Raw genomic sequence first — 25214 nt, 5'->3', positions numbered from 1 at the left:
GAGGAGAAGAAGGAGGAAAAGAAGGAGAAGGAAAAGGAAAGGGACAAGAAGGAGAAAGAGGAGGAGGAAGAGCTGGAAGAGAAGGAAGAGAAGGAGAAGGAGCAGAAGGAAAAGAAGGAAAAGGAGAAAGAGAAGGAGAAGCATAAGGAGGCAAAGGAAAAGGAGAAGGAGAAGGAGAAGGAGGAGAAGAAGAAGGAGAAGGAGGAGGAGGAGGAAGAGGAAGAAGGAGAAAAAAGTGATGACAATGACTGAGTCCCCACTCCAGCTCTGCCTAGAACTCTAGAAAACAAAGATAGGTATTGAGTTAAGCCTAAGAATAAGAGGCAGACAGAAACTTTCCCCTCTATGTCTCTGTTCCCAAAGGAAGACTCCTCTCCCTCCTGTCTTCTTGGTCCATGCTTTGATCAGGCATCTTTGTAAACGTTTCTTAAGGCCATAAAAAAACCAGCAACAACAACAAAAATGTGATTTCCCACAGAGCATGTAGCTCAGCTTTACGTAGGTATTCGTTAGCACGGTTATTTAATTAATGACTGTTTCCCTGCACTAGACAGTAAGTTTCACACAAGGACAATGGTGTGTGGCATTACTCATTATATTTCTAGTTCTCACTGTGTTGCGCACAATGTTCAGGACCCACCTTACAAGAGGAGGAGCTGATGAACATATGAATAAATGCACACCTTCCATATTTATATCCTTCATACCAAAAAGGCAAGGCACTAGCACGGTGCCATTGAGATCACAGGGATGGGCCACCCATCGTACTAGCTGTGCTGGTCTGCAGAGCCCCAAAGAAGAGAAGGGGAGAACTGAAGGAGACCAGGTGATAAATACTCTGAACTTCCCTGCTAAAGTGTCGGGCTCAAGGCAAGGATGCAAGTCCTTTAGGGGGCTCATGGTACAGACAGAATAAAACCTATTTAGGGCTCAGGGAGTAAGGAGTCCACACGAGGCCAGAAAGCCAGACCAACGTGAGTAAGGCACAGTTTTTGTTTGCAAAGCCCAGCTCAGGCTGCACTGTAAGGGACCGGGAATGTCATGTGGGCCCCATGATATCACCAAGAAGAGTGAGTGTGCTGCAGTGCACTGCGCTCCAGGGTAAAGAACACTTTGAAGCACATTGCTGTGGTCTGGAAATCTAAATACCTTTTAAAGGAACTAAACAGAAGGTGCCTACAATGAATTCCTTTTGGAGGAGAGTCTGAAATGTAAGCACTGTGACAAATAAAGGCCCCTTTTTCTGACCCTGCCAGCCGGATTTCACACAGGCCAGAGACTCAGGGACACAGCTGGTGGGGTCCACATCTACCTTTACCTGTCCCTGTCTCTGCACTTTCCAGCAAAGACTTCGTCTGATGGTAGGAAGGAACGCAATGTTTTAGGTGGAAGGGGGAAAGACCTCAGATGAAAATATCCTATGGTACTGCCTTTGCTTACCCTTCCTTCCTTCCATCTGCCGTATCTTCCTTCCTTCCTTCCTTCCTTCCTTCTTTCCTTCCTTCCTTCCTTCCTTCCTTCCTTCCTTCCTTCCTTCCATCTTTCCATCCTACTTTTCTCCTTTTCTTTTCTTTCCTTTCCTTTTCTTCTCCTCCCCCGATTTTTATCTGTTTCTTTTTCTTTGTACATACACACCTGCTTAATTGGGACCATGGGATTTAGCATTCTAGTGCACATTTCAAGTGTGTCTCTGCCTCGATTACTAAAATCAAACTTCCTGTGCAAAGAGAAAGCCTCCCTTTTGTCCTCAGTGAAGGGCTGGAATATAATGAACATCTGGAATGTACACTAACTTCTTCACATTATTGCTGCTAGACCAAATCCACTGTCAAAACCTGTTCACAGCTGGGCATGGTGGAGCACTCTTGTAATCCCAGCACTCTGGGAGGCTGGGGCAGGAGGCTCACAGACTGAAGCCTAACTTGAGTAATCTAGTGACTTCCAAAGACCCTGTCTCAAAAATATCCTGAAAGTATAGTTCAGTGTGAGGCCCTGGGTTCAATCTTTAATATCACACCCAAAAAAATCCTCTCAACCTAATTACATCACACACTTCAGCCGATTTGTACAAGGCACAAATCTGCTGCACAACATTTATTTTACAAAGCAAATAATTGACCCATTCAAAGTGATGTTGTAGTTCAGGGCATGTGCGTGAGACCAGCCTGGCATTCCCTGCCATCCTCTGGACTTCACTTGCTTGGCTCTGACCTACATATGCTTATCCCAACCCACTGGTCGGTTTGGCTTCCAAAGTCCCTTGTCCCCACTGCACTTATCCATGGGGACATCAGTCGGGGAACTGCCTGTCACTTGAAAACATTTACTTTATCTGCAAAATCCACAAAAGTGAAAGGTTTGAGGAAGGCCAGGTGTTGGGAGGTTTGACCTCAGAGTTCTCACTTGAAAGCCAGACTTCACAAACGATGCCCTTGTCTCTGGATACCTCTTGCTGTCCTACATAGGGAGTGAGCTTACCAGCCTGGCACCTTGTAGAGAAGCTCACGGATCCAGGATGTGAGCTTCTACCTCACTGGGGACCCGTGTTGGGAGGGAGGCTTCCGGGGGCTTGGCAGTGCTCAAGATCCCATTAGAATCCAGATATGGATCCTTTTGAAGAATCAGGGATAGGAAGCCAGAGAGCATTTCATTCAAAGGAAGAAGTTCAGTTAGTACCAATTACCCAGGGAAAGAGAAGGGGTAAAAAGAGGGGGGACCCACAAAGAATAACTGACAGCAAAATAGCCAAGACAGTAAACATAAAATCTGGTCCAACTATCCGGCTTTGAATTGCAGGAAAACCTGCAGGACTTCAAGAAATGTCTTTAATCTGTCAAGAATGTATCCCAAATAGGAAACCTAACAGCTTTCTGAGAGCCCCCAACCTGCACTGAGTTGAGGGCAGGCAGAGAGAGATTTTACTCTGTTTTCTTAGCTAAGGAAAACTAGATGCCAAAGACTTGGCTTGCCTTTGACCCTAAGACTGTTAAAAATTGAAGCACTCATAGTCATTAAATTGGGACTATCAAGGCTGTATGCCTCATCTGGACAAAGTTTACCCAAATGAGAGTGAGATTCAAGAGACAGATGTTTGGATTCCTGAGTTGCTTTACTGCAGTTTTCCCTATTACCGCTCTAGTAAGGAAGGCTACACTCTGGAAGCCTAAGCTGCATTCTTCCTGGAAGAACACAAGTATAAGCGGCTTCCTGTCTGAGTGAGTTTTGGCTGAGTTTCTGGTTTCTACTCTTTCTCTTCTTGCTTCTGGAGAGTTACTTTCTGTTGCTCTGGCTACTTGTTTGGTTTTATTGCAAGCAGAATAGTATAAGGGTAAGTCTGTAGGAACTTGGGTAAAGTAAGTAATGCTATCTGAGTTTAACCTGGGATCTGTAGTTTACTCACCATGTGATGATGTTAGGTAAGACATTTAATTCCTCCTTACCTGGTTTCCTCTTCAGTCACCTTACAAGTATTTCTGAGAATCTGGCATGTTCCAAGAACTGCTTAAGCACTCTGAAATGAAAATAGAAATAGATTTATTTCATTGAGGTACATGAGAATTAAACAAAACCATTAAAAGAATTTAATACAATAGGTACTCAGTAATCAGAGTTTTATCATTAGTTAGCAAATATTTATTGAACACCTATTAAGAACCAAGCACTGTGATGCAAGCTGGAAAGATGAAGAATAGCAGGTTAGTTATGAAGATGCCATCCTGGGCATTAGCCAGAGCTGAGGCTGGTGGAGAAGGGAATATTTTGAGGGAATGCAAGAGGAAAACACTGATGGGATCAGAGGACTCTGGGGACACTACATGTACCTGAGGAAGTGGGAGACCCATGACCCCCCTGTGTGAAGAAGGTGATTCCAGGAACCCAATATTGGCTGCATTACTATGGGGAAGGCTGGTTAGACGTTCATGTGATAGTCAAGAACTATTCATTTCCACGTGGAACATTACCAGGCAAATGGAACAGAGGACCATGTGCCTTCCAGATATTATAAAATAAAGTGGAAGGACAGGGTGAGGTTTGATGATGATCGAGCACATAGAGATGCCAGATTAGCAAGCCAAGACCAAGATAATACTTAGAGAAGTCAAAAGTCTTTGACAACTTCAGAGGAAAACTGAGTAACTCAATACACATTCACACAAAAGTGCGCAGAGATGCTACATCTTCAGTCCACCATAAGGACAAACAGCATAGGTCACGCCTACCAATGAGATTTTTAGTGGCCTTTTGTGAGATTTTTTTTCTGTCTATAAAAGTAATACTTGCTTAGGGAAAAAAACAGAATCCAGAAAAATATTAAGAACATTAATCTCTCTTGTCATCCTGCTACCCAAAGGGTCATGTCCCCACATAAGGCCACCCATATGGTCAATCCTTGGAGGCAGGAAGGGAAACTCCTCTCTCCATTTTGCCAAAGAATAAGACATCACCAATCCATTGCAACACCAGCTTTGGCCTGAAATTTCTCTGTATTGGTCTAAACAGCAAATTTTCCTATAAAGCGGTGACCACACTTACTATCTGGAGGGGCTAAGCATGGATATTTACGTGCATGTATATGTGTATTTGGCTGATGCAGGTATGCATGCAGGTGTGTACGTGAAAGAGTGTTCTAAGCATGTTTACCTTAGTGGTAGGAAAACAAAAACCCTGTCAGCAATGAGCATCATCTTTGTAAAATATTAATGTCATAGCCAAGGTCAGTGCCCCATGACTTCTTTTGGCAATGATCAGGGAACATCAAACGCAGGGGACAAAGGTTTCAAAATAATGCATGAGTTTTGTACTACTAATTTCTGTTGGTTTATTGAAGGGAACAGTTAATGCTTCATTTTTTTCTTAATTTTTTGACCAATTTTGCATGCTTTTACCTGGTAATCTGAACAACTACTTTGAAGAGAACAATATGTACTATAACAACCATTGTTGAGTTCCTACCATCTTGTTTTGAAATTCTGTATCTTTGTAACATTTTTATTAAGTTTTTATTCTCTTTAGAATAAAAAAATACATGAGGAGTTAGAAAAATTTAGAATTTAGGAAAAACTTAGAATTCGAAACATAATCCATTAACTTGAGTTTTCTTGTTTGGCAAGTGGAAAAATGATCGCTGTTACTACTCAGCTTTTGTGAGGGAGAACGAGTGAGTGCGACTTCTGAGAAATGCTAGCAGGATGGTTAATTATGTAGCTGTGCAGCTGGGCCACAGTACCCGGATATCCGGTCAAAGGTCAGTCCCAATAGTCCTGTGATATGTGGTGCTGTTGTTGCTCCTGTTGCTCAAGGAAAGTCTAACATTTAACTCAGCGAACTCTGATTCCCATCCTCACTGTGCTTGCATCTTGTCCAATATTTGAAGTTCTCACTAGGTCAGTGCTGCCCTTCTCAGAGGGAGAAGAGGGGCTGGGCCCTCTGGCTGCCTTGGGCTCTCAGACCTGCCCTTTGCTGCACCCTGACAGGCTGGTTTTCCTTGGATTTGCCATCCCACTGCAATGAAGTGAGCCAGCTTCTTAAAAGAAACCTCTCTATGTGCACAAGCGTAAATCCTGTGCATCTGTTTCTTTAGAGAACCCTGACTAGTACAATGGCGTTTACATTTTTGTTTGGAGCTTTGAAAGAAACTGAGACCTTCACCAAGACGCTGTGAAATGCAGCAAAGTGTGCTATGGCTAGGGCGAAGGGCGTGCTTATTTCATGTCTCAAGGTCTGTGCTGGGCAGAGGAGGAGGACCCATCCCCAGGCATGGTACCTTACCATGAACACTCCTGATGCAGAGGCTGTTCTCTGTGCACCTACGCACACCTCTGTCTAAGCAGGGGACCCAACAGGAAGCTGTCTGAAAGCCTCCTCAGTAGCCACTTTAATGAAAAGATTAAAATTGGAGGCTAAATCCCCCCCGAACACAATAACTTCTTTCATTACACACCTGAAGAGTGGGATGTACAGATGAGCCAGATTTCCTGCGAGTTTCAGGGCTTCCCAGAAGTCAGAACTGCTTGCCTCCACCTCTGTGGTGGAAGAGCCTTATCAAGCGTAGTCGGTTCCTCTTTCTGTGAGAATCTACTTGCTGAAGTACCAGTGCCACTAGGAAGCCCCTCGACACGGAACCTCTAGAAAGATGCGGAGTGGGTCAGCCTGCCTTCCCTGCCTCTCCAGGGCTCCTCAGAGGGATCTCAGCCATAACAGAATCTGGGTGTTAGGGCTCCATGCTACAGAGTTTGCGTGTGAATCCCGGTGTGCAAGGGAACACGAAGGAACGAGGAGCATTTTGCAGTCATTCACTTGTGTGAAGGAGTCTGCTGTGAGGGAACGGGCAAGACAGAGGACTCTGCACTGCTGGACTCAGCTCCACATCACCAGCACTGGGACCTCCTGCTCCTCCTCCGTGACTTCGCTCATGCGGCTCCCTCACCTGGAACAGCGGCCTTTCCTGTTCCCTCCGCCTTGGAGGTGATCAGAGTCAAGAGCAAGCCTCAAGCTACTCTCTCTGCCAAGGCTCATGCAGCATCTCCAGGCTTTTTAAAAGACTGGAGCGATACAGGAGTGGGCCTGAGGGAGCCAGAATTATCACAGACACGCTGAACACGTTTATGACGGTGGGAGCTTTTTCAATATACAAGGTCTTTTGTTCCCGGCTCTCCCGTGGGGGCTTTGTATCTGTTTTCCTAACACAGCGGCATTTTAGGTGGCGCGATTCCCAAACATCAGACTTTCAGCATCATTTAGACATTTGTCATCGCTCTCGACCACCTGTGATTTGTTTACTTACTCTGTCATTTTTTTTCTTAAGTGGATGTTTTTAAGACTTAGACCATACACATTTAAAAACTCAACCTTGAAATACTTATTTTAAATATAGCATCACTTGCTCTAAATAGAAGATATCCTAAAAAAAAAAAAAAAAAAAAAACACATGCCATTCTTTATGCTTAAAAAGCAGCATTGTTACGGTCTAGATAAAAACCGCCTTCTGCAAAGACTCTGGGGTTGAGGTCCACTTTCTTTTTGTTAAAAAGGAAGATGAGCTAGTGTTAGAGAGGCATTGAAAACAGCCCGGTACCAAGCCGGAACTTTCTCCTCGATAGATGCGCAATGGGAAGAGAATTAAAAATGGAATCGCTTCTGTCCTTAAGTGATTCTTTAATGCCATAGTCTTTGACCACAGGTGTCCTAACCCACATTCTGAAAACCGGTGTGATAAAAAAGCAGGCGGAAGACACAGGGAGACTGGGTTTGAGCTCCATTTCCAAGCACCTAAAACTGTGTCATTTAGCAAGTCGTTTCCAGCCAGCAACAGTCCCTGCCCGGTCTCGTTTTCTTATTCATGAAATGAGGAAGTTGGCCATTTACTGTCAGGAAGTTGGACTTTTAAAAATATTTTTCCTGTTTCATGACAAATGACTTCCACTCATCCATTCAACTTAATGTTTAGAGCCCGGTACGGTGCTAAAGACATCCATCGGCCCTTGTGGAGTTTACCATCTTTCCTGCCCCCACCCTTAGCTCTGCTCCTTTTTGAAGTGACAGTGAGTTCGATATCTACATTTTTTATTGCAAAACTTTAGTGAAACTACGGATGAGGGCATGAGTAAAGTACATTTGAATCCAGGGCTTTTCAAGCCGGCAGTTTCCTCGAGGACCACTAGAGGGTGCGCACATTGCTCTCTTTCCCCGGGAGCGGAGCCGGCGGGCGCTGCTCCTGGCTGTCGGTGGTCCTCGCTCTGCCCACCCACCCTTGCCCCATGCAGTGACTCCTCCTCTGCCATCCCGAAGGATTCTTTCGCTCTTAAAGCCACAACAATTTCGTTTCTGTTTCCAGCATTTGTCCTTTTGACATTTGGGAAGAAATAAGATCCAAGTTTGATGTTGAAAAGAAAGCATTGATTTCTTTAGTGAGAGGAGGTCTCTGCTCTGCTCCCACTTCCCCCTCAGCTGGGCCAAAGTGCTCTCCCACACCGTTAGAAGAGGGGTCCTGGCGAGCTGGAGAAAGGCTTTCTGGGGAGTCACAGTGTCCTCCTGGGATGACACTTGGAGGTGACATCGGTCCTCTCACTCTGAGCATGTTGAGTAGGGGGAGGTGCAACCTTTCCTTCCGACATCCTCGAGCTGCCTGCCTCCAACACTGGGGAATCCACTGCAGATCAGCCCTCGCTCAGTCCAAACCCAGGACCGACTCCCAAGAGTGTCCGCAAGCTCTATGCCTGGGGACTACTGGAGCCTTGGGTCACACCCTTTGATTCCAAGGGCTCTACTTCTCATCTCCATTCCGAACTTTCCAAGGAGGTCAGCAAAGACAGTAGGGAGGTAAATCGCAGCCACACCCTCTCGCACAGGGACATGAAGTAGCATTCAGGGAGAGCTCTTCTCCGAGAAACAAAAGGGAGACCTGAACAAAAGAAGGGGCCCCTGGGCCTCGATACCTGGACCAGCCTGCTCTTTTTCCATTTTGTTTTTCAAAGAAAGGTGTCAGAAGCCTTCTGAACCTGCAGCTTTATGCAAACATGCTACTCAAGTAGAAGGTGGAGGGGAGGGTTATTTATACCGCACAGGTGTTACGCATGCTAAAGGTGAGACCGCGAAACCCAGCCTCCGGTGGCTGTGCTCCTGACGAGCCCATCCGTGCAGGCAGCTATTCTGGTGACGCGCAGTTCCTCTCTGTAACTGTCAGATTTCTTCCAGAGAGGAGACTACATAATCATTCAGTCACTTTAGAATGACCCTGAATATTTCTCTCCGATGGGACTTCCTGACCTGCGCTTTTCCTGGGCAATAGATTTACTGCGCCCCTGGACTCCAGTAATGGGTGCCTTCCTTTCCTTCTCTCCTAAACAGGTACAGCGTACGGTCATTAAAAAGTAACAATGTGGCCATTTATTGCCCTTTCCTTTCCCTCTTACTCCTGCAATTTGCAAAGAAAATGGATATTTCTCCAGGAATTATTGCCCTGTTCTGTGGCTGGCTCCCCTCTGCAGCAATACGGACCGTTCTCCGCGCTGAAATATACGTTAATCACTTCAGGAAATTGCTTCCCCCGCTGGAAAGCGGGAACTCACATCAGAACGGTTCCACCGCACAGCTGATGGCAATTAGGACCCACTGAAATTTCAGTTTTCTTTGATTGTGACACAAGAACTAGGACATAAATTAAAACTCAATTATCCTTTAAGGGTAATTGGGGTTATAAAACCAAGAGCGTTGGTGTGCCGATATCGCGGGAGGGCAGTGTCTGGTGGAATCTGTGTTCTGTCCCCAAAGTGGCCTTTCAGGTGGAACGATGAGGAGACGGTAATCAGTCCCCAGGGCATGCCAAAGCCATCCGGGGCTCACAGACTCGGAGAAGAGTAGCGAGCTTCCAGGACACCTCAGGACAGTCACGAATGCTAAGAGCAATGAAAGGGGAGGGGCAAGGTGCCCGCTCACCTGGGAAGTTGTTTGGTGACTTGGCGACCGAGCAGGGGACTCATCCCCAGACCCTAGCCGTGCCCGACTCCCCTTGCTGGGGAATCCAGCCTCTTCCTCACCTGGGGGAGCTGTGGGTGAGATCAGGTCTCTGGTTCCGTATAATACATCATCCAAGCCTGTAAGTGCAGGCTGGACGTTGCTTTCTCATAAAGGGCATAACCCCGCAAAAGCTGGAGGGGGTGGGGGAAGATTTCTGGTAAATCAAGTCATAAATCAAATGCAGGAGGAGCGCTCTCCAAAGGATGCCTTGGATTACTTTTAAATCCAGGCATCCCCACATACCTGCTGATGGCCGCCGGGCCAACTCCTGGTGATGGATCTTTGTGTCTTTGGGTCAGATCCTTGCCGCCGAAACTGTCCAACCTTGGTCCCCAAAGCCTCTCCTAGATTTTCAAAAAGGCTTCCCTTCCCTCGCCTTGTCAGAGACATTATTGCTCCTTCCCACACCTCCCTAAACGTATTTTTAAAGAGCACGAACCCACCATGCGATGGTGACGTTTACCTGGCTGTCTCTGCATCTGTTTTACTACACCGTGTTTTTCTAATGCTGTGTGTAGTCTGGCACATAGTAGGAGCTCATAGAATGACGCTGAATATTCCTGCCCGGCACAACTTTGGATTTCTATTTATTTCTGAAAGATCAACATTGCTAATGATCTCTTCACCACACGGAAGATTTGGTCAAAACCAACCTCTTTCAAAACCAAACATCTCTTCCTTCGAGGGCCTCCACCTTTACAAACACATTGCTGGCTACAAGACAACATAAAAAGCCAGACAAGGGTTTCCTGCAGACCTTGGTTTTCAGTGGACGAATCAGTATCATCTAGTCCCCTGGGAACCCTACTCGAGTCCTGAGGCGAGGTCCCGCTGTGCCACCATCCCTGGGAAGCCACCCCCGGGGAGATGTCTGGGGAAGTCCTAGGTTTGACCTGGGCTTTTGCAACCCTATTTCCTAGCCCACTTTCTTATCTCCTGCCTCCCCAAACCAGAGAAAAATAAGTAAAAAGAGTATCAACGAAAGATCAGGACCCCACTCGCCGTGGCAAAGGCAGATATACATTATAAATAGCAGAACAGCTGGCTTGGACCATGCTGCCGGCCACTCACCCAGCTCGGGGATTTGCATGACATCATAACCCCTGAGAGGGTACTGCTAGCCAGCTGGTGTTATTTAGAATACAAAAACAAAATTGAAGAAAGAAAACATACACACACGCACATGCACACACACACACACACACACACACACAAGCACACAGGTTCAAGTTATGCAAAAAAAAAAAAAAAATCCGGGCAACGGGAGAAGAGACTGCTCCCTGCCCCTCGGGGACTCTTTCCTTGAGATGGAGAAGTGACAAGCTGCATAGCGGATGAGTGAAGAAAAAGATCACATTTTTCAGTTTGTTTTACAGCTCAGCATATCCTTTGCCTCATTCCTGGCAAAAAGCAGGAGATGGTGTCCTAAAGTGAGCCAACACAGCGTCGCCTCCCCCGTCTGTAGGTTTTAGGAAATGAGCTCACTCCCCTGGCTTGGCAAGTAGGACAAGGGGTCACCCACATGTGCTGTCTTCCGACCTAATCCACCCCGGTCACTTTGGGGTTAAAACTGTAGGATTCACTGGGAATGCGCTTTTTATCCTTTCTCCTTTAAAAAAAAAAATTGCATTGCTTCTAAAATATAAAATTGCTCCCCTAACCCCTGTCCCCGTTCCTTTAATTCTGGTAAGGTGTACAAGCAGACGTGTGTCTTCCTGCCTGGTAGAAAGTTAATCAGCAAACATCCTTATTTCCTATGGCAGCAGAAGCATTTTAATGTCCGCTAACCCTGTCACTAACACACATTCTTTTAAGGGGAAAAAAAAAATGCTTCTGTGCTCCAGTTTTAAAATGCAAAGGTATGATGTTATTTGTCACCAAGCCCAAAAAAGTCCTTACTCGATAACTTTGCCAGAAGAGGGAGAGAGAGAGAAGGCAAATGTTCCCCCAGCTGTTTCCTGTCTACAGTGTCTGTGTTTTGTAGATAAATGTGAGGATTTTCTCTAAATCCCTCTTCTGTTTGCTAAATCTCACTGTCACTGCTAAATTCAGAGCAGATAGAGCCTGCGCAATGGCATAAAGTCCTCAAAATTGAAATGTGACATTGCCCTCAACATCTCCCATCTCTCTGGATTTCTTTTTGCCTCATTATTGCTGCTAACCAATTCATTTTCAGACTTTTTACTTCAGAAGCAATGGGAAAAATCAGCAGTCTTCCAACTCAATTATTTAAGTGCTGCTTTTGTGATTTCTTGAAGGTAATATTTCTTACTCTTTGAAGTCATTGGGGAATTTTGTGTACATTGGGTACTGTGTGCTTCTGCCTTAGAACTGTTATTCACTTGAGAATTTTCATTGTTTCGGAACTAGGAGTTTATTTCTAGATTGCTGAACGTGCAGTTCTGTGGGATCTGACAAAATAGCTCCGGGAAATGGATGCATTTGCAGAGATAGCTGTAGGAGTAGAAACTATTGTAAGGTACTTATGCTAAATCCTCCACACTTCTGCAGGGTTCCGGTGTTGTCACTGTGGAAGATTCCTTTAAATCCTGCCTGTGGATGAGGGTTACCAAGCAGGGATACGAACTTTGAGATTTTTTCTCTTTTGCAGGTGCGGATGTTTTCTTTGTAAGACCTTGCTCCTGTGTGTATGTGAATGTGTGTGTGTGTGTGTGTGTGTGTGTGTGTGTGTGTGTGTGATTTGCCAGAATTTTATTTACAAGGCATGCCACAGGCAAACAGTTGCATTGTAGAGGATAGTAAAGCTTTTAAATATGATCTTTGGAGCTAAGGACCGGGAACTCTCTGCACTTATGCCCAGAAAGTCAAAGTTAGAGTGAAGTTTGATTTGCTCTTCCGAAAAGCAAAAGAGCTCCTTGACAATTCTTGCTGACCGTGCGTGTGCATGAGATTTAAACAAATGCATACTGTATGTGAAAGGCAGAAACTTTCTAGGGGCTGCTTGTCCAAATTTTTTCTTTTGGAGAAGACTTTCCTGGGCAAAATTCGGACTTGGGGTTTCGTGTCTAAAGCTCTGCTGATTTTATACTCGGTGTTGTCAAGTCTTTAGGTAAATCTGGCGGCCGCTCTCGGTGCACTGATTTCTCGTTTCTGATCCCTGGCCCCGGTTCAAGTTTCCATTCTCAGCAAAATTATATCCTTCAAGGCTTTTGTTTTTCTTTTTTTTCAATTTGCAAGCACTTTTAAGCCGCTGTCCCTGGCTCCGGAGGCGATTGCGGGAGGGCTCAATTCAGGAAAGGTCCCCGGCCGCTCTCAGGACAGCGTTCGTTTGCTGCTTTTAATACTTCACCGCCAGGGTTTGTCTTGGTCAAGTAGGTGGCTCGGGAGCTCAGGACGTGCCCGTGTCAGGCACCTGATTCTGCTGTCCTTGAGACGCCGGCTCCCCCGGCCACCGTGCTCTGACAGAAGTAAAGCCAGTGTGCAGCTCCGCTGTGTGGTCCGGCAGCTGGGGTTGTCTCCCTGCTCAGATGATCATCAAAGAGGCTGTGGAATGTTATCTCCGCATTGCTTACGAGTTTGGAAAATTGTCTCCAAATGAACTTTTCCTGCTGTGTGTGCTGAGCTAGCAACGCGTGGTTAACTTTTCCCTGTACTCACAGAGGGCAGCGGCTGGAAGCAGCAGTGTGGACTTGCAGCTGTAACTCAGTGCGTAAAGGTGTCCTGGTCTGAGTCAGAGCCTACAGTCTGACTGCAGCAGTCTGAGTCCCCAGGTACTGGCCAGTGTTGGAGCCGGGACGGGAATCCAGGCGTGAGCCGGGGCTCGGGCCACCCTGGTGGACAGCTACCGTAGGCTCACAGTGGGAGCTGGGGAGCTGGATGGGGAGGGGGTGGATTCAGATCCCAGCTGTGCAATTTGTTCATCATTTGAACGGACAAAAGGCAGTTTACTCAGACTCTCAGCATACCTGCCTCGGTGACCAAATGTAACTAGATGCTTCCTCTAACCCCACCCACCACGCGGCACATGTTTTTAAGTCTTCAGTTTTCTATTCACATCAGCCTCATAACACCCACCCTGACCTGCTGTAAAAGACCTGGAACAAACAAAAAAGAGTGCACCTACAGTGAGTATTTTCTTATGACTCCTGCCCTCGCATTTCACTGGGCTGTGTTCCTCACAGCCCAGACATCTGGAATCAATTGATATTCCATTTATTTCAGATAGAAAGAGAAGCCTTTGGAAAATGCGGATTTGTGAATGATGTCTGAGGAAGAGTGTTCTGTATTTTCTCCTTTTTTTCTTTTGCTGTTCTCTGCCCGGTTCTTCCTTCTTTCCTCTCTGTCATTATCTTTCTTTTCTCTCTCCTCGTTTCTCATGTGGTTGGCAAAATAAAAGGCCAAGGAAATCATGAACATATGGGGCCACTTGCTTCAAACTTTTAGCTCCTAAGCAAGTTCGTTGTTGTTTCTGCTGGGGGAACATAATGTGATAAATTCTCTCCTGCTCTGTGGGTGTGCTGGACTGTTCTCTGAGCGAAAGGGAAATGCGCTAGAGGTTCTATCTTGTCCTAGAACTGTAAGTGCTGATATTTATCTGACAATATAACTCGGCGGAGAAAGAAAGAACAAAGAAAATCTAGTTAAATATCTTAAGTGTTTGAAATGTTAGAAAAGATTTATATATACGTTCTTGGACTTCAATGTGTTATTCCAAAGGTAACTACTAAAAATGTAGTTCTGATGTCTACGGAAGTTCTAAACGCGCTGAAGTTGTAGGTTGGGTAACTGTTCCCCTGGATTTCATAAAAACTGAAGATTTGAAGGCATGTGCCAGGCAGGTGCTTGGCTTTCGGTGTCATCAGAAACGCCACAAAGGAGGAAGAGATGGAGAGATGGGTGTAGTAAAGTCAAATACGTTCTAGAACTGGCCCGTTGCCAGAGTGTGAGCATTTGTTCTGAAGACCAGTTCTCAGTTTGTGCTTTTGCTCAGGGCCATGAAAACCAGTTGGGTTCAATTTGTTGAGGCTTCCAGTGGAAATTTGGAGGGTAAAACCCTCACTCCCTTCTTTATATCTAACAAAAGTGAAGACTCGGTGATAATTTGCTGTTCACAGTCTCAGTGGCTTTGGCTTCGTCGGGGTGCAGCGTTTCCATGTGAAAATCTTCTGGAGAAAATGGAACAAATGCTCACTCGGCCTTTGCTTCCTCCTCTATTTTATGTCCCTCGTTTATGATGATTTGCAAGTAGAGGGTGCTTTTTATCTTCAGCCCTGTTACAAGTATTAACTAAATATTTACTTTGTGTTAACAAGAATCAGGGGTTTAGGGGTTTCCCCTCAATTGCTGGGGTGAAGTTCTGGCCACAAAAATGGAAATTTTAATTAAAATGATGGCACAGATTTTGCCACTGATGACCGAGTTGATTAGCCGAGAGTTCATGGTAGACAAGGAGGGTGGTCAGACAATAAATGCCTGGGTCTGCTTTTCCACAAGCGATGAGGTTGAAGGGATCTGCCCCTACTGCAAGGTTCAAAAGCAGCCTCTCTGTAAAATTATAGCTTCCAGCCTCACCCAGTGACCTTAAAATAGGGCCCCTCACCTAACATCCTGTCAGCGGCTTGTTCCCTTGACGAGTGTAGACACATCTACGAGAGGTGAAGCTACTCACCCTGGGACCCTTCCCGGAAGAAACCACATCTTGGTGGCACAAGTAGCAATATGGAAAAACTTAATGTAGTGGTCACCTTAGCACTTTCCTACTTCTTAGGGGGAGGGCGGAGACTTGAGACACAGGAATCCTGCTTTTGGCAGGGCTGCCACTTGGCTGGGGATTCCTGACTAAGTCGTGCCAACCAGGGGTCCCTGGGTAGCTTTTGCTATAAAATGGATACAGTGACACATAAATCCCTCCAACAGATGAAGTCAGAATTCCTGTGACAAAAAAAAAAAAAAGGAAAAAGAAACAACTCGGTAGGTTTTAAGCCCAGTGACCTGCATGTGGGAGAGTCTCTCCACACGTGTTGATTTTCTCTTGGCCCCGAAGGAAAGGGCTTTAGAAGGCAGACAGAGTGGCATTTATTTAGTGTAGGGGCTCAGAAAACCACGTCCTACCAGACAGCTCTTTGGCTTACTGACTACTGTGAGCTAAGGGGAACCGGAAGACCTCCAGAGCAAGGTCTCTCTCTGACCTTCTCCTGCCCTCCTTTCTCCTCCGCATTCTCCCCCAAGGCAGGTCATAGAAACTAGAAGTGCTCGATGTCAAAGCTAGCCATAAAAACCTAGAAATAGGACTCTGACCTGCCCCTGCCTTTCTGTGGAAGAGCTAGCCATAAAGAAGTTCTATGACCCGGATAGTCGTAGGTCCTAACGGACCTTGCTTCAGAGGGGTCCAGTCCTGTACCTAGGACACAGGATGCTACACAGAAGGCCAAAGGGGACCAGAGTGGCCAAACCCACCAGCTCCAGGGTCAGTCTCCCAGCACTAGTTTATACTACTTCTGGCTGATCCTATTTCTACCTGGCTGTCTGTGCGTCACTGGAGCATAGCATGAAAGGTAGGGAGTGTTCCCTGGGTTCAACAGCTTCCTTTCTGAAGCCTCTCCTGTCCTACAAAACTTGGATGAGATAAATCCACTATGCCTTTCTCTTGTTAACCTGCTCTGGGTTAGAGAGGCTCGGTCATAGCCTTAGGATGGGTGGGGGGTGGTGTCACACCTTTCCGTACCTCCTCCTGAAGCACGAGCCAGTTCCTCTCTAAATCCTCATCTTTTTCCTGTTTGTTTTTCTACTTGAGGTTGTGATAACTGCTATCACATAGATAGGAAAACTCTCTCTCTCAAAAAAAAAAATCTGTAATGATATGTACTATTTTTACAAATCCTTTTCTGACCACAATACATTCTTCTTAATCAGCAGCCAAGGAATGCTGTTCTGCTTAATTTAATATCATGGTCAATAATGAATACATATGCTACCTGTGGATGGCCAGTTTTTAAAGCACTTAAATTAACAAAACACACTTGGCTGCAAATACGTACTGGACACAATTTACCCTTTGATCATTCAAAAGTTTTGCCAGGATCTCAGAGTGGTGGGAAATCCCACCATCCTGCTGGCATCTTTCATTCACGTGGTGCTTGCTGGGCCCTCACTCAGCTGCAATAGGAACCCAGAAGCAAAAGTGGGTGGGGGGACTTGGCCGTGGGTCTGGTACTGAGGTGGGCAAGCACAGTTGTCTCTTCGCAAGGTGTGCCCTGTCGGGCCACGCATGCTACTTCCCCTCTGTGCCAGCTCAAGCTGAGGAGACACAGCCCCCAGGGGTTAAGGGGTGTCCTGAGCACACAGGGACCAGGGAGCCAAGCTGACCCTTGTCTGCTTCTTCTGCAGGGAAAGATGCACGCTGTGTCCTCTTCGCACCTCTTCTACCTGGTCCTCTGCTTGCTCGCCTTCACCAGCTCGGCCACAGCGGGACCAGAGACACTCTGCGGGGCTGAACTGGTCGACGCCCTTCAGTTCGTGTGTGGAGACAGGGGCTTTTATTTCAGTAAGTAGCCCTCCTTCTCTTCGTGTGGCCTGGGGTCCGGAGTGTGTGGTTCTGTGGAGTTACAGTCACAGGAGCCGTCCTCAGACTCCAAGACCCCTCATCTTTGAGTCAGTATCATGCTGCACCTGAGCTTCAGCAGGTTTTACAGATTTAGGGTGGAATTTCCTTCCTTCGATTTTCTTTACGTCCTGTGGAGCCTTCCACCCAGTATGAAGGTCTACTCTCACTCTTCTACTCCCGTCAATGAAAGGGCAGGACAAAATGACTTGGTACATGGAGGATTTTGTTTTCCAGACCTCTGAGCATGTGTATAGACCTATGAAGCTGCATAGGAAGGTTCTCATAGTGCAGATGTGAATAGCAAGGACTCTGTACTCGTGAGACTTGAGGAAAGAATTAAGGGGCACATTCTAGATGCTTCCATGCAGTATGAAGTCACCAGGAACAGATAGGAGGTTGCCTTTGCTCCAAGACAGATTTGCAAATAAATGAACAGCCTTCTCTAAACCCAGCCTGCACTGTCATTGCTAATATGCCCTCTGTGCAGACTGGCCTCGGCTCTTGTCCTGGCTTTGCTCTGAGAGCTCTTCTGTGGGACTTTCCCATGGGGTCTCCATCTGGAGAGGTGTCTGACAAGTGCAGAGTCACTTGTCTCATAAATTGGTCCCAGACAATTAGAAACTCAACAGTCAACAGCAGTAGACAGCTGTGTATGGCAACAACTGCAAAGAAGAAATGCAAACAAGCCGGTAGTACCTGAGGGAAATGACCCCTGTGTGCCACAGGACAGTGAGAGAGTCAAAGCCAGATGCTCTCTGCATATAATTGTTTGGAATCTCAGAGGGCTCCAGGAATCAGAGCATGAATCATGCTCCAAGGGTCACATCACTCAAGTGCAGACAGCTTCCCTCAGTTACCTACTAAGCCCTGAACAGCGCCTGTGATGACTCACACACTTGAAGCTGCTCTCATCTCCTTCCCAAATGTTCGCCTCTCTCTAGGCATGTAGAGAGAGAGAGGGAGGGAGGGAGGGAGTGTGTGTGTGTTGTTGTAAGACTCGAGTAGGGGGTTCCGCCAGTCTGGAGATGAGCAGAAAAGATGGGAAGGAGGAAGCTTGTAAGAAGACTGAGATCTGTGCTTACCATGGATTTGGCAAAAAAAAAAAAAAAAAAAAATGACAAGTGACAGAGAACCACAAGTACTTTCTACTGTTTGAATGGGCAGATTCCCACTCTGTCCTTCTGGCCTGCGGTTCCATTGAATGAGTGCATGTATTTTTCTGCAATAAGCAGTTCCCTGCAGTTCTCTCTTGCAGGGTGGTTGAAGGAGTTCATGAGTGCAGCGCTTCCAGTGGCAGTTTTGGTTTCCCTTTGCAAATCCCATAAAAAGTGAACATGGGACATCACCATGACCCTGACAGTAGCTGTTCTTATTCTATAATTTGCTGCTACCAACCCATATGTTTTTGAAAAATGAATACATTATTCTCACTTTTTATATCCACAAGGGCTTTTTCCTTTGCCTCTTTTGTGCAATTCGCTTCATCCAGTTCCCTAGGGAATTGCCCAGCCTACAAGGACTCTGTTCTGTGTCAGTTAGATTGTGATGTTCCACATGACATGGTCCAGGATTTCTAGGTACAGACCGTGGAAAATGGAGCCCTCTATGCCTGCAACATTTATATTAAATGGTGAAAAATAAGAATGGAAAGAATGATTTGGGCTAACTACTGTATGACACTTACTAGGTTCCCACAGACATTTAGGAGTGGCCTGAGTACAATGGGAAACAACTGCAAGTCACTAAAATAGTCCTTTCATCCTGTCACTACAATGATCAAAGTTTAGGAAATGTTTTAAAATTATGTTTTCATCATTTGAGAGGGAAATTATATCTAGCAACTCGATGCTTGGAGTGGCTTGGGAGAGGAAGTGGTTTCTTAAATTACGTGTTATTGTCAATACTGTCATTGAGAATGTGTATCTCATACATTCTGCCTTGCAGAACCCCGTGGTTAATCTCTGTCTGGCATGGTATTCAACACAAAAAACATATTCTTGTTAGCTAGCGTTCTGGCCACTGGGCAATCACCTTTGCCTTGAAATGTTAGTCCGTTTAACTTGTTTTACTTTACTTCAAAACACCAATGAGGTATGTGCTGTGTGTACAACACTTTAGTGGTGTACGCTGCTTTACTAGGCATGGATGAGGTGCCTTGAAATGAATAAGTGATTGACCATGACTTCAAGGGACTCACATGTTTTGAAGAGGCAAAAAAAGTGCACATAAGTATTGTCAAGTGTCATAAGAGGAAAATATCCTTGGGAGGGTAGATTAAACATCTGATACTTTTCCTGATGTTTTGTCCCACTTTTGCCCTCTCTCCCCTTGAGTAACACATGTCAGAGTGCCCCTGGATGCCAAATGCCATACCCATTTACCTTCAGTGCCCAGTGTCTAGTTCAGTGCCTGGCTGATATAGTAATTGATTATTGGACTGACAGGATGGAATCCAGTTGAATCTAACGGGATTGCTTATTTGAGCTCTTAGCCTTAAGAACCATCAAGCATTGGGTTGTCAAGTAGTTCAAATTGTCATATCATGTTTACCCAGTTGTTTGATAAAACTACTTTTCCGCTGAGCACAACGTACGTCTACTAAAAATGACCTGGAGGCTGTGCACGGGTCATCCCAGCGCTACGCTGATGGTCTGTTTTGTGTCGGAGCCAATTATTCTCACAGATATTAGCTGTTGTCAACAAATTTTATTGAGTTTCCTTTACATCCCCTGAGATTTACTGTGTGTGGAGAAGGCAGCAGCTCTAAGCATTTACGGTCTTTGAAATCCTCTTTGAGGGAAGCGTTCTTCCCACCCCTATGATCTGTCAGTTGACACTTATTATTTATTGTTTCTTGCTTTTATTTTTAAAGTTTTATTGCGACTGTACCTTTTATTTTTAGCTGCTTCAACTCAGTTGTGGAAGCCTGGATGTTTCTTCATAGCAGAAGGCAGTTTCTGGTCTTAGTTTGAACTTTAAACATTTAAAAGAAAATCGTCTTTGTCACGTATTCTTTTTGCCAGTGCAGAATGTTTAACCAGGAGAGTTTTCATAATTCTATTGGAATGGGTCTGAATTAAAAGTTTTAGTAAGGCTTATTTTGCATGGACTGGCCCAAAGTTATGAATAAGCTCATATTTCCCGTCAAGCCCAAGTTTCACTGGTGCAGTAGAAACAACCTTCCAAACTATCTGCACTGTGAACATCTTGCCAGCATATAAGGAAGAGTTCATCTATAATTAACGTAGCTTCCCCAGACATTTTATGAAATGAAAGATCCGATGAGGAGCTAATTACTGATTCTTCCGTCTGCACCATAGGAAGAGAGCCTATCAATCTGCCTTCTGCTCCCATATCCTGGGAAGACAATGTTGGGGTAATGGAGGAGAAAGCAGCTAGCTATTATCCTACCAGGCTGATACAGCCCAGGTACAGGGCGGCTCACTATGATCTCATGAAACACAGCAACAGTAAAATGAAATGGGAGAGCTCACACTTGCCATAGACATCATTTTTGACAGCCGTGGTGATTAACCATTTTCACATGGTATTTAAGAGCTTGTGGAATTCTTGTCCTTAGAGATATCTTAAAAATTGATGGACAACCAACCATTTTGGATGGTTTCAATTAAGCACAACCAAAAAGAGAGAGGGAGAGAGAGAGAGACAGAGGGAGTTCCTGAGGTCCTTTTTAGTTTTAAGAGTCTATAAACAGTCCCTTAAATAAACTGTATATGTTTTACCTCCAGCCGTCTGGGAGGAGAAGAAGTAAATCAATTAGAAAAGAAAGTTGGATACCCTTTCGGCCATTTCAGATTTATGGCTTTTGTGAAACATATTCCCAATGCATAGTTATTAAGAACAGGTCTCAATAAATGAATGACATTCTTGGTGTGTTAAAGCATACTGTTTTTAAAGAGTTTAAGTGAAACTTTGCAATTAACTTTCATTGTTATTGATTGCATAAACCTCCTAGATTTAGGTTATTATTATGAACTCAGCCTTGTTGCTTTGGATATATAGTCCTCGGAAAACTGCTTCCAGACCTGTCATTCATTAGTTGCCTGACTTTGGCAGACATTTAAAGTTTCTAGGCTGAAATGTCCTTGTCTATTAAACAAGGGGATTTTGTTAAAGTAAATGACCTAACTTTAACAGACCCATAGTCTAGGTTGTAATTAGCAAAGATTTGGTGCTAGTCAAGAGAGGAGACCCTTGGGTGTAAGTAGTGGCCCAGGAACACTCGACCACCTTTCTCTCCTTTATATAGTTTCTACTGATCTCCAAAGATAGAGGAGTCTACCCACTTGATGAAAGAGAAGCCAGCTTTCTTGTTTTGTTCAAATTGGACTCCAGCTCTTTAAGGGTAGGACTGAAACTCAGACACGACCAAACACTCTCAGGCCATTTACCCAAGGAGCACACAGCTCAGGAAAACACACAGCCCTGTTTCTTTGCTGGGGAGGATGAGCCGATGGTTTTCACTGACCTTGTTGGCCGTGAGAACAAATGGGTAGGTTCATTTTTAGGTGAGATGGGAGACACATAAGAATTACAGGAGACACATAGGAACCCATAGGCTTCGAAATGCCACCAAACACCTTTCCCCAGCCTGTGGGTACTGCCTTTCCAATTAAAGAAGAGAGCATACAATTTGGAGAATCCAAAGATTCACTCATCCACCAGCAATATTGTCTCAGACTGAGCTGGACTTGAGCCGCACCTCTTATATTCTTTTGCCTGGCACCCCTCAGACTCATAGCTATACATTTGTATGACTGTTGGTCAAAGTTAGGAGTTCAGTCACCATCTGTGGAAAAGCTAGTCTCTTTGAACCTAATTGGTACATGTGGAGTTTGACCTTATAACCTTGGCCTCATTAGGACCACAAAGCTAATAGGCCACAGATATCAGTAAAGACAAGCGCTAGGTTTTTATATTGACCCCAAATGCTTACTGCAATTCTTTAAATATACCCAGGAGGATCAGTCTGTGTAAATCAGAAAAGGAAAGTTTCTGTGAAATACTAGAAAATAATTCTCATTTTCATGGCATGTTAATGCTCTTTAAGGGCATCTTCTCAGTCATGGAAAATTACAAACAAGAGGATAAAGAGTTTAAGACCAAGAGTGTGGCCTCTATTGCCAACTGTCCAGAGTTTGAACCCAGGCCACACAACCTACTTGGTGGGTGTCCTTGAGCAAGTTACCGAACTCCCTTATGCCTCAGTTTCCTCATCTGTAAAATGGAACCTGCCTTTTAGTGTCAGTATTAGGATTAAATGAGTCCATAGTTTAGAAAAGGTTAACTTGGAGTACTGTCTGACGCACAGTAAGCTCTGCACACACATGCTAGCTATTATACTTATTATTGTCTTCTGGGATCAGCTGCAGAATCTATTGCAAAGGCTGCAAATATCTGAAGAGTCCAATGAATTGTATAGTCATTTTGTGTCCTTGGGGGCATCTGATAAAAACTATCACCGGTGGTCACAATTATGTAAGAAATATCAGTACTAGTCACAAGAAGGCTGTCTTACATTTGTCTGGTACATTTACTCCTTCAAAATCCAACTGCACCGGCTCTCTCACATGCTCTTTACCCCAGTCTTGATGGGAAAAGACGATTGGTGCGTGGGGTCAATGAGAATTTAGAGACACAGAGATTCTGTGACTTACTTTACTAGCTTGATCCAGAACCAAAGCCAAGGCTCCTTGACTCCCAGTAGGAGTTCACTCGGTCACTTTCGTTGTTTAGAAGCCTAATGTCTTATAGGAGAGGGAGGTGTTTGCAAAATCTCAGCCCTCTTCTGAGGCATAAGGAAAGGAATTTTAAGGTGACACAGTTGATTTTGAACATTTCCTCGAAATGAGCCATGAGGGAAATATCCATGGACTGACCCTACCTGTTACCTTCTGGGAAAATTGAGGAAGTATTAATACAGTTTCTTCAGGGATTCAAGGCTGCAGCTCTCCAAGAGCCTTCCCAGGATGTTAATCTGAGAGGACATGGCAGCTCACTTGTGAGCTCTAGGATCTACAGTATGTCCAGGGAGGCTCTGCTCTGCTCAAATTCAGATTTTCTTCTCCTCTGCCAGCAGACTTCCAGTGTTTCGTTTCTTGCAGATTTTGGTCTTGTTGGTATTCTGCAAGGAGCTACTGTGGGCGGGCTCCTCAATCAGATCAAACATCTCTCTAGGGGTTCTGTGGAACTGAGGGGACATGGGAGTGGTTAGGAACACCATGGTCTAGACAGTGAGCCAGGCATAAAGAGACCTCCAAGATCTGAACAGGGGAGGCTCCGTGGGAACATCCAGGGGTTTGGGATGCAAGATTGCTACCGATACAGTGCCATTCAACACATTGTTTGCAGACCGTGGCTATTGGTATGTTCTGTATCTTCAGTGGCTGCTAAAGTAGACATTTTGGGTCCAAAGGAGAGCTTGGGTGTTCTGCAAAGGCCATAGGCTTCTGAATACCTTGTCCAGAAATCATGAGCTGGCCAGCATTTCTCGGGCCTCCACCGAAACCCACCTCACTCCCCACAGCCTGCCTTCTGATCTCACAGCGCTCACCAGGGAATTAGACTCGCTGAGAACAGGCACAAGGCCTCCCCACTGCAAGCATTCTCATCATGCTCAGTAACAGGCTGCAAATGTTTCGCTCTTTGATGTAGCCAGACGTCTTTGACAACCATGGTGGCAAAAAATCATTTTTTGCACTGAGCTGCTACCCTGGCAGAGTTCCACCCTCTCCACGAAATATCAACAAGCTCTTACAGCCCAAAGAGTTACTTTTGATTGCCTGGAAAGTTCAAACCCCTTATTAGCTGTGAGACTAAGGAGATGACAACACAGCATTTTGTTTGTCTTTATCTATATGTGAGATCATGTTTAAAATATGGCAAAGAGCTGTTTGTGACATGCAATTCTAACTGCATTAAATTCTATGCCTATTTAATGCATTGTTTAGTCTCACATTGGCTAAAGCCACTTAAAGAAGCACTTGGCAAGCTCTAGGTTTCCATTCTTGGCATAGCTGCCTCTCTTACTTTTTCACTGAACCTTAAACACCAAGAAAAACCCTTTACTTCTTTACCTCTGGCGTACTGCTTTGTGTAGTCACCAGAACCTTTGCACATAGCCCTTTGCGTTTGTCCCAAGGTAATTAATGGCTTTGCAATATTTGATCAGCAGAAGCATGGATACAAAGAGAAATTGTGAAACTAGCAGAGACCATACAGTCTTTTAGATGAAAGCCTTTTGCTTTAAATGCTCAGGCATTCTGCAGGGATAAGGGCTTCAATTTTCTTTTTTTTTAAAAAAAAAGTCATATTAGATCCCCTGGGAAGATTATTGACCTGATTATTGATTAAGTATAAGTATACATCTCTCTGTCTCTCTCTTAAAACTACCTGATTGTTAAAAGTTGGAAGGAAATCAAATAAAAAATTGCTAGAAGTGTGGAGGCCCTTGAAAAATATCTTGTCAAGCACCAAGGCTGGAACTCAGAGAAAATTAGCATCTGAGGTCACACAGTAATTTGCAGCAGAAATAGAAGGAGATACTGTTGATTCTATTTCCTGATCCCAATGCATTTTTTTCCTCCATTTAGGAGCAATTGGCCATGCCTATGTCAAAGTTATCTAGTAGATTAAAATAACCAGGAAGGACCTCCAACCAACTTCACCAAAATAAACATAGATCTCAGTAGATCTTTCATCCCAATAAACTCACCTGAGACTTAACACTTTGGTTCTCTGGCTGCAGAAATTTGCTCAAACTAGAAATGATCCTCTGCTCGCCTCCTGTGTGGTATACAAACCCTTTTGATGTGTCTCGGGCATTTCAAGTCCACTTAAGGTCATCGTTTAGACTATTATTGTATATTATATTATTCTGACTCTCTGGTCGCTCTCTCCAATATCAACTTTGGTAGAACTGCTTTGGAATGACTTAGCAAAGCTGTGTTTCTGGAAAATCTGAAACAGCCTGACGAGTTGTTGGATCAGCCTTTTTTCTGGAGATTTCTCTGACAGTCTCGGGCCAAAGGAAATTTACACCTGATTTTTTTGCAGACTCCCAACCAAATACTCTATGAATCTCTCCTGATTTCTGCTTTCACTTGTGGCCTTT

General features: G+C 44.9%; 1 protein-coding gene across 8 annotated transcripts in view; it reads left to right on the top strand.

Annotated features, from left to right (window-relative positions):
• The first annotated feature begins 11465 nt into the window (after positions 1-11465).
• Igf1 (insulin-like growth factor 1 (somatomedin C)) overlaps positions 11466-25214 on the top strand; it is a 76323-nt gene continuing 62574 nt past the window's right edge. The window contains exons 1-3 of one of the 8 annotated variants that reach the window (XM_013518808.1): positions 11468-11774; positions 13137-13247; positions 16864-17020. In XM_013518808.1, the coding sequence (XP_013374262.1) occupies positions 16870-17020 (151 nt within the window). In that variant the 5' untranslated portion in view covers positions 11468-11774; positions 13137-13247; positions 16864-16869. Of the gene's footprint in view, positions 11775-11930; positions 11996-12020; positions 12128-12326; positions 12587-12645; positions 13248-13278; positions 13602-16863; positions 17021-25214 lie in introns of those variants that run through there. The other 7 variants (XM_013518811.1, XM_005374571.2, XM_013518816.1 and 4 more) reach the window with 7 other exon arrangements.

This window comes from Chinchilla lanigera, unplaced genomic scaffold (genome assembly GCF_000276665.1).
Source record: "Chinchilla lanigera isolate Chin_1 unplaced genomic scaffold, ChiLan1.0 scaffold00004, whole genome shotgun sequence".
Classification (NCBI taxonomy): domain Eukaryota; kingdom Metazoa; phylum Chordata; class Mammalia; order Rodentia; family Chinchillidae; genus Chinchilla; species Chinchilla lanigera.
Note: the sequence above shows the minus strand (reverse complement) of the source record. Positions and strands in the feature narration are given on the sequence as shown.